This window comes from Lingula anatina, chromosome 8, assembly GCF_051362555.1.
Source record: "Lingula anatina isolate TDL-2025a chromosome 8, LinAna3.0, whole genome shotgun sequence".
Classification (NCBI taxonomy): Eukaryota; Metazoa; Brachiopoda; class Lingulata; order Lingulida; family Lingulidae; genus Lingula; species Lingula anatina.
In genome coordinates, this window is record NC_141774.1 from 14,565,633 (window position 1) to 14,577,379 (window position 11,747).

The 11,747-nt window shown below is 37.0% G+C and overlaps 1 protein-coding gene across 1 annotated transcript; it reads left to right on the forward strand.

Annotated features, from left to right (window-relative positions):
- Window positions 1-88: 88 nt before the first annotated feature.
- On the forward strand, window positions 89-11,137 carry LOC106174160 (thioredoxin domain-containing protein 5). The gene is made up of 9 exons (XM_013555581.3): window positions 89-363; window positions 2,106-2,258; window positions 6,508-6,616; window positions 7,261-7,458; window positions 7,870-7,956; window positions 8,601-8,741; window positions 9,040-9,122; window positions 9,373-9,499; window positions 9,863-11,137. The coding sequence occupies exons 1-9, from the start codon at window positions 200-202 to the stop codon at window positions 9,986-9,988; spliced, it is 1,188 nt and encodes a 395-aa protein (XP_013411035.2). The 5' UTR covers window positions 89-199; the 3' UTR covers window positions 9,989-11,137.
- The last annotated feature ends 610 nt before the right edge of the window (window positions 11,138-11,747 follow it).

Below are 11,747 nucleotides of genomic sequence, written 5' to 3' on the forward strand. Positions count from 1 at the left end.
TTAATGGTGTATCATTCATAAATAGTCAAGTTATGTACAAAATAAACACAGTTCACTTATATTGTAACTTCTAATACATATGTTATGGGAGAACTTACACAATTTAGATAAAAACAAAGTTGTTGCCTAACTACATTGAATCGGAAATTACGATACTGCCTAACTGAATGCTGTAAACGTTCCTCCCCTCTTTACAACCATGACGCTGGCGGTCTCTCGAGGAATCTTAGTGTGCCTCTTGTTGGCGATTTCCAGTAATTCTGCCGACGATGACCATGGGACAAAGGCTTTTAAGTACAACAAAGAGATGTTTGACGATAAGGTTCCTCAGAAAGCGCATTTTATAATGTTCTTCGCGCCGTGGTAAGTTGGTCGACAGGTGGCTCATACATGACTTGCTCGAGTCGAAATGGACCTGTACGTAGTGATACTGTTAGGTATTTTTTCACCAACCGTATGCTTGGTTATATCACACAAATATATACTGAGCCTTTTTGAAAATGCCCTAAAGTCATATTGTTATATCTAATTAAATAACACTGAAATCTAACAGTTACTGATCCCACCCAATTCAAACTTTAAATTAAAATAAATAAATAAATAAAAAGTTCAATTAACATTACCTGATATTGGAACACAATTATGAATAATTTAGATTTTCTTTCCATTTGAAGTATCTAAAACATCCAATCCAAGTGCAGGGATAGATCATTGAATGGTCTGCAAGCTGGGGGATTTTTTTTTTCTTGAAGAGCTAGGGGTGCTGCCAAAACATACGTCCCTAGAGGCCCATCCTTGGATCAAGTTATTTTGATTATATATATATAAACCAAGAAATGAGTCAACCACCCCCAAACACAGATTTGCCTTTATTTGGCCTTTAACTCATTACTAGTAGTTTCATTGAAACTACTGAAAGGTAACCTCATGACTGAAGGATTATCCCCCTGAGTTATAAAAAATACAGTGCTATATGAAATATTTTGTAGAGTGTAGATAAAATCTTAATTTTTCACTCAAAGCTTGGCTAACCAACATTGGCATGTCTAGTAACTTGATGTGTTTCACTCTGCTGCATATCTCCAGTCTCAATCAACAAGTTTTTTTGTTGACTTTTTGTTGAGGGAATAAGACAAACAACTGAAGTAAAAAAAAAAAAAATAGACATGATAAAGTCGAATTATAGGAAGAAAAAAGTAATGGATGAGGAAATGAAAAGCAAATTGAGTGCAAGTAATAGAATAGAAATTAGCATAATAAAGTAACTGTACTAGTACATTAAAGATGGACAACTGTAAACTGTGAGGTCAGTAAGCACAGTCATGGTGATCTTTCACCTTCAGTATGGAATGTTCATAGACTTGCAGCTTTCTTAAAATATTTTAATATGTTAATGTGTGGATGATGATAATAAACTACTAGTATGTATTATATATTGCTTCACATATAAGTACCCTAAGTTCTAGATTTCAGCTTTATAATGCCCTGACACTCAGGGCACACTTATGATAAGTTGTGTATTGTACAACTGGTGAACATTAGATTCCATGCTATATTCATATTCTGGACTATGAGGGCATTAGTGTGATGATTTGTGGTGATTATAAATAATGTAGTCTACTTTATCAGCTCAGCTTCTTATTACTTGTAAACTGCCTTGCATACAGGAACTAGTTTTATCTTCAGTGTAGATTTCAAATCAGATTGGATCATAATTTGATCAAGGTTATATGCCATTTCTCAGGTCGGGTCAACTTAGGGGGTAAAAAATATCCCCCCACCCCTGTCAAACTGCTGACTACAGGTCATTTCATCAGTTTCAAGTATGCTTAACCAGGTGCTAGTTAGAAAATAAAAAAATTTTGAACATATTTGTCATTTACCAGGCCCTTAGCCTGTTTCAAGGTTTCAAAAGAACCACCCTTTTTGCCAAAAAGGCCCACTCCAGATAAAAATTGATCTAATTACAAAAAGGTTTCATGGTAAACGGTCCACAGTAACAAAAAAAAAAAAAAGAACTCTTCCTTGAAATTGCGGGCTACAGGCCTGTCTACAATATCAGACTGTCATCCCTTTGATTGAATCCATTAATTAATCGTTAACAGGTGCGGTCACTGCCAGCGTCTCAGTCCAGTATGGGACGAGCTGGCCGTCAAGTTCAACACTGACCCGTCCAGTGCGGAGGTACTGATAGCCAAGGTGGACTGCACTGCCGAGACTGCCCTCTGCTCCGACCAGGAAGTCAAAGCTTATCCAACGTATGTGTATTATTATAGCTACATTATTATTATGTGGGGTTATTTCTCCATTTTGTACAGCCTCCTCCTGTTTTAAGTATAGAGTGGTAGTCCATGATATTGAAGTTTTAAAACTGTTCAGTGTATACACTGTGATTGAAAGCATCATCATGAAGTTTTAAAACTTCACTATCATGAATAACATTATTATGCAGATCAATTTCCATCAGAATGTTAAATGTAGTCTAGCGAGATTTTTGAAAAAAGGCTCTGCATAAGAGGCAAGGGGCATTTTGGGGTAAAAGTTGGGAACCAGGCTTATTAGCATAATTTTGGGATGCTGAATCCGTTTAACCCGGTTCCCAAGCGAAATTTTGCGTTTTTAACGGTCTAATTTGCAAAAAAACAAAATGGCCGCCAGATTTCCTATTTTCTGCAATATCTCTGGAACTAGACAGGCAAATATGACAAATGAAGTGTCTTTACCTATATTTTCGGGGTCGAGGAACATTATTAAGATGTTTCTGTTAAAATTAGATTTACGCAATTTTCCTAAATATGCAAATTAGGATCGCCATTACTGAAAAACCGTTTTACTTCTGTATCTCTGTAACTAGGTAAGCAAACTTGACAAATGAAGTGTCTACACCTATGTTATCAGGGTCAGGGAATGTGACAAATCAGATGTCTTGTCTGATGGGTAGCACTGACTTTGTGAATCGTGTCCGAGTAGCACCTTTTATTGTTTCTTCCCTGTATCTGTCAAACACTAGTCAATCTGCTGATAGTTAGAACCTTACGTACGTGTCAGCCAAACTACCAAAGGTCACTGCATTGTCAGGCTTTCCCAGTGAAATCATCAGTGCTTGCCAATCAATTATAAGGCAAGGTGAGCAGAGGCGGATCCAGGATTATTTGAAGGGGGGAGTCCGCGGATGCAAAGCCTCCCCCCCCCCCCCCCCCCCCCCACACACACACACTTGGCAACGGGTTAGGGGCCTGTTGAAGGGTCACGAACAATTTTGGTATTTAAGAGGGCAAACGGTGCCATTTGGTATGGTTTACAACTACTGTATGATTCAGCTAGTCAAAATTATAGTTTCAAGAGGGGGACCAGAATTCAAAGGAAGGGGGGGGGGGGTCAGGGCCCCCTTGATCCCACTCCCTCTAAATCCGCCACTTGGTTAGGAGTCAATCAGTTTAATTTCATCAGGGCAGAATACGTCTTCTGTTAACCTTTCTGTTACAGATTTGGTCTCAAAGAAATCGTTTAGAAGCTTGAGAAACTGCTCAGACTTGCTATTAACACAGAAATGTTTTCCGTATCGTCAATCATTTAATTGGAATCAATAGAATATCAGAAGATTAAAGTTAAAATTCAAGAAATTTTGTTAATTAAAATGAAACGATACCAACGGATAACCTAGTAATAAGCTAATGGAAAAATCACTGAAATGGATGAGGTGAGATGTCATCGTGTACTTAAAGTATACACATACATATTGACATTTAATATGGAATATTTTAGTTCAAAAGCAAAGTGTTGATAATAAGTAAACTTTTTGAGAAAAATTGATCATATACGACAATTGTGATCAGGTATATGTGTAGCCAGGTGTGTTGGTTATTGTTCATTAGGCTGCTTTCTCTGAAGCGCGGTTATATTACGTAATATGTGGCAGTTTCTCTGAGCAGTCCTCTTTGGCTGGTTACAGAATGCGTATAAAAGGGCAGCAGTTCTGCGGAATAAGTCTCTATATTTCGGCAACATCCAGTCAAATAGTTTGATATTTTGCAGACTGTTAGCTGACCTTACGGTATGTGAACTAACGGCAGCAACTTGCCACACCATTGTTGCATTATGCCAGAATGGACTGAAGCAAACTGCTATTGCCAGAAAGCTGCATGTGTCCCAGGGAGCAGTTTCTAACGTCTTACAGAAACACGCCCAGACTGGTGCATTAACACAGAGACCACGGCCAGGACGTCCTAAAGTCACCACCAGAAGGGAAGACCGCTTGCTTCTGCGGTTATGTCGCAACAACCGGACAAATACAACTCTTGCTGTAAAAAAATGAGTGGCAAATTACCATTCAAAAGCATGTTTCTAGAGCTCTAGTGAATGCAAGTCTACTTTTAGTTGGTTACCTCTATTAACAGAGCAACACCAACGTCTGCGTCTGTGGTGGGCTAGACACCATTTGCGGTTCCAGGCACAGCACTGGGTTCATGTAGATTTTTACAGATGAAGCAGGGTTTTAGTTCCACCACCGTGATGGCTGAATCAGTCAGTAGGCTTTCAGACGAGTTACTGCACGAGGATTGTGTCACACTACAGTGACTTGTGGCCGTGGCAGTATCTGTGTCTGGGCCGGTTTCCACACTGGAGCCAAAACACTATTGGTGACAATTGATGGAAACCTTAACCAGATAAAATAAAGGGACATTTTAGAAAATACTTGCTTGCAATTTGCAAGAAGGTACTTCCAGGACAACTTCATCCTGCAAGATGACAATGCCCGACCACACCGTGCCCATGCAATAACTGCTTTTCTGCAAAACCAAGAGGTAAACCAGTTGCTTTGGCCGACGGAATTCCCCTGACATGAATTCTATAGAAAACCTGTGGGCATAAATCGCTAGCAGAATCAAGAGCTTACCCGTCCAGCCAACAAATCGGCACACGCTTAGGCAAGCTCTGACTAATGCGTGTAACACAATACTGGATCAAACTCTCAGAAACCTCTCTGCATGGATCCCTCGCCGAGTGAGGGCTCTGGTTGCAGCTAGAAGAGGCTGCACGCGTTCTTATCAGTTCCCATTTTTCACATTTGTCTTGATGACTCTGTTGAGAAAATCCTTACCAACTGATATTCTTGATAATATCGAGTTCATAAGTATTTAATACCTTGTTGTTATCAGCTGTAAAATTATCCATGCGCTGTTTATAACGCTGATTTGAATACGTATTTAAATTAAATTTTTGATGATGTATTCACACGGGTTGATTTATTAAAGCCATATGGAACATGATAACAAGTGTTTTTCATCCATCAATAATATATGGGAAAAAATCAAAGAAAATATGTTTGAAAAAAAAACTCCATTTAAATGTCAAGTCCGTACATTGCATCACATGAATTACTTGATTCAGCAAATCCCTCCATTGCATTAATAAGGAAATCTTTTTTTAAATCTAGGTAAAAGGGGCAGTTGTGTGATCCAATATGTTCACATCCCAATGGCAGCGCAGTATTTAATTGGGAAATTCAATTCAGATTCGAATAATTGCTACAGTGTCACAGTGTAGCACTCATTGCTGATTTGATTATAGTGAAAATGTCTTAACCACTTTCCCTAACGCTGAAAACATAGGTGTGGGCACTTCATATATCATGTTTGCTTGCCTAGTTAACGTAAGAGCAGTTCTGAAGGCAGGTTCTAACTATCACCAGATTGACTTGTGTTTGACAGATACAGGGAAGAAACAATAAAAGGTGCTACTCGGACACGATTCACAAAGTCAGTGCTACCCATCAGACAAGACATCTGATTTATCACATTCCCTGACCCTGAGAACATAGGTGTAGACACTTCATTTGTCATGTTTGCTTGCCTAGTTATAGAGATACAGAAGTAAAACGGTTTATCAGTAATGGCGATCCTAATTTGCATATTTAGGAAAATTGCGTAAATCTAATTTTAACAGAAACATCTTAATAATGTTCCTCGACCCCGAAAATATAGGTAAAGACACTTCATTTGTCATATTTGCCTGTCTAGTTCCAGAGATATTGCAGAAAATAGGAAATCTGGCGGCCATTTTGTTTTTTTGCAAATTAGACCGTTAAAAACGCAAAATTTCGCTTGGGAACCGGGTTAATCGGATTCAGCATCCCAAAATTATGCCAATAAGCCTAGTTCCCAACTTTTACCCCAAAATGCCCCTACTATTCATCTTTTGTGGAAATCCCACTAGACTAATGGTAGAATGTTGAGAAAGCTGCTGGTTTTAATATATAATTGATGAATAAATGGGGGAATTTAGAGGTGAAGGAAATGTTTGTCTAGACCCATTACTGATGTTGGAGATATATCAGTTGAATTATTATTATTATTGTAAGAAATAGGTATTATAATGATTATCATATTTTTATTTCTTGGTTATAGACCCACTGAGGGAAGAAGTATCAGTTTTGTTTTAATAAGTTTTCTAATATTTTATTTTCATCTCAATAACCTGCCTAAGAAACTCAATATTTCTTTGCAGACTGAAGTTTTTTGGTTCTGCCTCCGCCACATCTTCAGTACGATACAAGGGGAAGAGGGACCTGTCAGAACTGGAGGCCTTCATAACAGAACAGCTGGCTGGAGAAGTAGTAAGATTATTAATTATTATACAACACTGCGTTATTTTATTAGCCTGTTTTCGGTAATGATTCATGCTTTTCAACTGGAGAAAATTGTGGATTTTACAAATTTTGCATTTTATGAAGTTATACAGTTTTGATTTTAAGTTAAAACATTCCTACTGAGTGATAGCAATACAAACGAAAAAGCTAGCCACCCTTAAGTTTTATTCTATATGGTAAATTTAAGCACCACAGACGCTACATAGAAATATGATGTTTTAATGAATTTTTACCCATTGAAAAGATAGTCATTAATATACATTAGCCAGCAGTATAGGGCAGTGAAACTTAAGCTGCAGTACATTGTAGTAAAACATATTTATGGATTTATTCAGTTTCTCTCCTCTGTTTCTGCTGTAAGCCAGTAGATTTTAGAATTGTTCAACCTTATAATGTTAAATTTTTTTTATCTGGACTAGTGAATCCTGATTCAAACCAGTAGATTTTGGGAATGTGGTGGTCGGAATGCCTTGTAAGCTGAAATGATTATGGCACAGACTGGTACTAATGAACTGAAGGCATTCTTAACAGATTTTGGCACTAATTGCTGCTACACTCTCTTTTCTGGATAGAATACTTAAACTTATACAGTATTTTGTTTTATTTTAAAGGCTGAAGCCCCAAAACCACCAGAGCCAAAGAAAAGTTTAGTTGAATTAACAACAGATGACTTCCAGGATAAGATTGGACTAGGACACCATTTTGTGAAATTTTATGCCCCATGGTGTGGCCATTGCAAGCGTCTGGCACCTGTTTGGGAAGAGCTTGCGCGAACGTTTGAGCATGATGAAACGGTCACCATAGCAAAGGTATGCTGAACACGTGTTATTTTTTGTCTAAGGAAAAGAACGTAGTTGAATTTCTCTAAAGCACTTAAACAGGTTGAAACAATTTTGTAAAAGGGAGTATTATTTAGTCTCTTCAAACCTTTACAAATCTTTTCAAAATTTATCTATTTCTTTATTATTTTTTTTTGCATGTTTTTTGCCATGTTCATCTTATAAGTGGTGTATTTTTGTCTTACTTCAAATTTGCCGAGCATCTTTAAATATAAATGAGGCAGGTTCCTTTCTAATACCAAATAGAGCAGTGTGCCTTTGTTTCTTGAATTTTCTCAAGATTTTTTTCTTTTTGAAGGTCTTCCTTCATCCCTGATTAAAGATTGTCTGTCCATATATCAGCTTTATCTGACTTGTTTTATATTCATTTGTTTGCTATAGGTTGACTGCACAGCACACAATGTTGTGTGTCAGAAGGCAGACATCAAGGGATATCCCACATTGCTATGGTACCACAATGGAGTCAAGGTACTGTGTTGCTTCTTTCCTGATAGAATGTGTTAGCAGGGCATTTTCTCTAACATAATTTGTATGAAAACTTATGTCCCTGATGAAGTGTGTTAGCTGGGCATCTTCTCTAACACAATTTTTGTGACAAATCATCTCCCTGATAGAGTGTGTCAGTTGGACATCTCCTCTAACACAATTTGTATGAAAACTCATCTCCTTGATGAAGTGTGTTAGCTGGACATCTTCTCTAACACAATTTGTATGAAAACTCATCTCCTTGATAAAAGTGTGTTAGCTGGACATCTTCTCCAACACAATTTGTATGACAAATCATCTCCAACACCTCTGTGGAGAGTTTGGCTCTTTATTCCTCCCTCCTTCCTGCCATATTTAATTATTTGTAAAATTATATTGGCATGTCTTGTTTATCAATGAGAATTGTTTTTTGTTGTGTTTATTTGATCATATCTGTGTTAGTTCAAAAAAAGATGGACACCTTTCAATCATTTATTGTCAATTTTAAAATGTGTAAAAGTTTTCTGATTACTTAGTTTGTTGAATTAAAAAAAAAAAAAAAAACAGATGGGTACCTTTTCATTGTTTTTTTTTAGTTGAAAATATGTAAAATATATATATATGGACATCTATATTATATCATTTAGCTGGATACCTATGATGGAGCCAGAACACACAAAGATCTGAAACAGTTTGTGTCAAGAATGAAGGAGAAATCTGCTGACAAGGATGGGAGTGTTGATGGCAAAATTCCAGACAGTGTACCTACGGATCATACTGAGCCCAATGTGAGTCTCTCTCTCTCTCTCTCTCTCTCTCTCTCTCTCACTTTGAAGTATTTTTCTGATAAGTCATCTGACAACTGTTACAGTAAGCAGTACTTGCTGTTTCAAAAATACTTTTAGTAAATTTTCTTATAAATGTTTTAAATTCAGACTCTCACTTTTGTCTGCAAAACTTGTTTTTCATGAAATTTCTTGATTTTTCCCAAAAATTTTGTATTGCTTTAAAAAATATGAATAAAAATTTATTTCTTTTTGTTTGCTTCATTACATTATGTTTTCATTGTTATTATTTGAATGCTAGGTGGTGGCACAAGCAGTGGGAGATGATAATTTTGAAGAAACCATAGCAACAGGAACAACTTTTGTCAAATTTTATGCACCGTGGTAAGTCTAAGCACCCGTCATATTGTTCATCAAGTGAAGGCAAAGGTAACTGGTTTGAAAAGAAAAGAGAGAGAGTAAGAGTGAATAGACAGACAGGTAGAGAGGTAGACAGAGAGAGAGACAGAGAGAGAGAGAGAGAGAGAAAGAGAGAGAAAGAGGGTGAGAGAGAGAGAAAATACAGAAAGAAATTTAGAAAATACAGAACCTTTATAATATTTATAAATTTATAAAATTTGTCATTTTCCTTCAGGTGTGGTCACTGTAAACGCCTGGCCCCAACCTGGGATGATCTTTCCAAGAAGTTTTCTGATCAGCCCAATATAAAGATAGTCAAAGTAGATTGTACACAATATGGGAACCTTTGTTTAAAGCATGGGGTAAGATGAATACTGTGAAAACTGCATGATTGTTAAGAATAAAGTAGTGGTTTACTTCAGTCAGTCGGTAAACTTGAATTGTTGTTTACTAGTGCCTCCAATATTTCTTTATTTTTATGGTGCTTTTTTCATATTGCACAGCTGAATATTTTTTTTTATGTTTTTATATTAAAAGTCCTGATATACCCCTTTTTGCCTTCGTGTTATTGGTAAAAATTATACTTATGACTTCAAATCTAAAATTGTAGGTATATTAATACATCATCATTGTAATGGATTCACATGAAGTTATTAATGCATTGATGATATTCCACCATTTAGCACAATGAATTTGAGAGTTTTTTTCTTCTTTTCATGCCTCAGGTGCGCGGCTATCCTACTCTGACTCTGTTTCATGAAGGAGAGAAGAAAGGAGAACACACAGGACCCAGAGATCTGGAGACCTTACATTCCTTTGTTGTCAACAACAAGCCACATGATGAACTCTAGAATTATCATATAATGGTGGGCAGGTTGCTAGACACCAGTTACACATTAAACCAGTTCTAAACTGTAGGCTACCAAGGCTAATAGTTCTAAAGTCATGTATACCAAGTAGTTGCTATGGCCAACAGTTGTAAACAGACTCGGTTACTATGGCTACCAGTTGTAAACCAACTCTGTTACAGCAGCTTAAAGTTCTTAAAAGATTCAGTTGCTATGGGCACCAGTTATGAACTTAATATATAGTTGCTATGGACACCAGCTCTTATCAAATTGATTTACTGTGACAACCACTTTGAATTATGTAACTATGGCAACAAGGGTTGACTTGATTCAGTTACCATGACCACTTGTTGTGACAATTAGTTCTCTAGTGATTCAGTGACTGTGACCATTTCCAGAACTATTTAGGTTAAAATCATCTTAAAACAAACTCTAGGAAGTATATATATATATATATATATATATATATATATATATATATATATATATATATAGCTGAAAGTCAGCTGGTGTATGCAATTCACAACCAGTTTAGAATTGGTTTGGATTTGGTGACCGGTGTCAATGAACTGGCCTTTCCACATGTGTCGGACTTTCAGGAACAGCTGCATTTCTTTTTTTTCTTTTTTTTTTTTTTTTTTTTTTTTTTTTTGTCATGGGGGAGGGGGGTAGCGTGTTGTTGTGTCTATCAGTGTTACATGTCCGTTTGTAGCAGAATGGGTTAGTTAAGGTCTGTGAAAGCCTTAAACGTGTGTGTGTGTGTGTGTGTGTGCGTGAGAGAGAGAGAGAGAGAGAGAGATGGGTTATGATATAGCAACAGCAGTGTTCATAAGAGATATGAAGGAAGACTGCCATCTTTTGTAAATGTGTTTTTCAATAGTTTGGCATTCATGCGAACTTTTTGATGCCTGTAGAGTGTCAAAAATAGAATACCGAGTCTTTCCAAAGTTTGTACCCATTAAGAATTTGTAGATTTATTTCAGTAACGCTATATATACTCTTTATATTGATATTTCACAAGGAAATTCCAATCTGTTTTACAATGTTTTACAATCCACTCGCTATGGTCTGCTGAAATCTGACCAATGTGACACAGTTGTCCTTATGTATAAATGCATCTAGTTCAAATTATAATAAATTACTACAATCAGGTTTACGTTTTTGTAATTTTATGTCAGCTTGATTGGCCGAATGACAGTCCATATTTTGATATGAAAGCCAGGTTTGTCAGATTGCACCTTCATAGCAGATACGCAGGCACGCATCCTGCCTATAGTAACGTTAACTTGACATTATTCGTTTTTGCCAATAGGGGAGACCGGGGCTAGTTGGCCCAGTTAGACACTTTTGACCTTGTAGAGCCAACTAGGAATGGGTTAGAGTAACAAAACCGGTTTCAAAGTAAGCCCCATGAACTAAGCTACGTATGCAACGCCATTATTTTTCAAATATAATGCCAGATGGGTCACAATTTGACAAAAAGCGCAGTTGATGTCAAGGGGGCCAACTTGCCCCGCCACGGGGCAAGTTGGCCCCAGGGTCGGGGCAAGTTGGCCCCCCTATACAAAAATGAAGTATATATCCCATGTAAACGCCTTGAAATACATTTTTATACATTTTTAATTTATTAAATTGATTTTTGAGAGTCTTTGATGAATAAATAGTTCAAATGAGGCAGATTTATTGAGGTTTCCGTACGTCACGTTGTGTGTGTGTGTGTGTGTGTGTGGGGGGGGGGGGGTATGTGTTGCAAGAACCAAAA

Bases quoted from the DNA above. Each gene is read 5' to 3' on its own strand.
- LOC106174160 (XM_013555581.3), top strand. From the start codon at position 200: ATGACGCTGGCGGTCTCTCGAGGAATCTTAGTGTGCCTCTTGTTGGCG. The intron at 7,459-7,869 runs GTATGCTGAACA...TGTTTGCTATAG, and splicing joins AAACGGTCACCATAGCAAAG to GTTGACTGCACAGCACACAA. The intron at 9,500-9,862 runs GTAAGATGAATA...TTCATGCCTCAG, and splicing joins ACCTTTGTTTAAAGCATGGG to GTGCGCGGCTATCCTACTCT.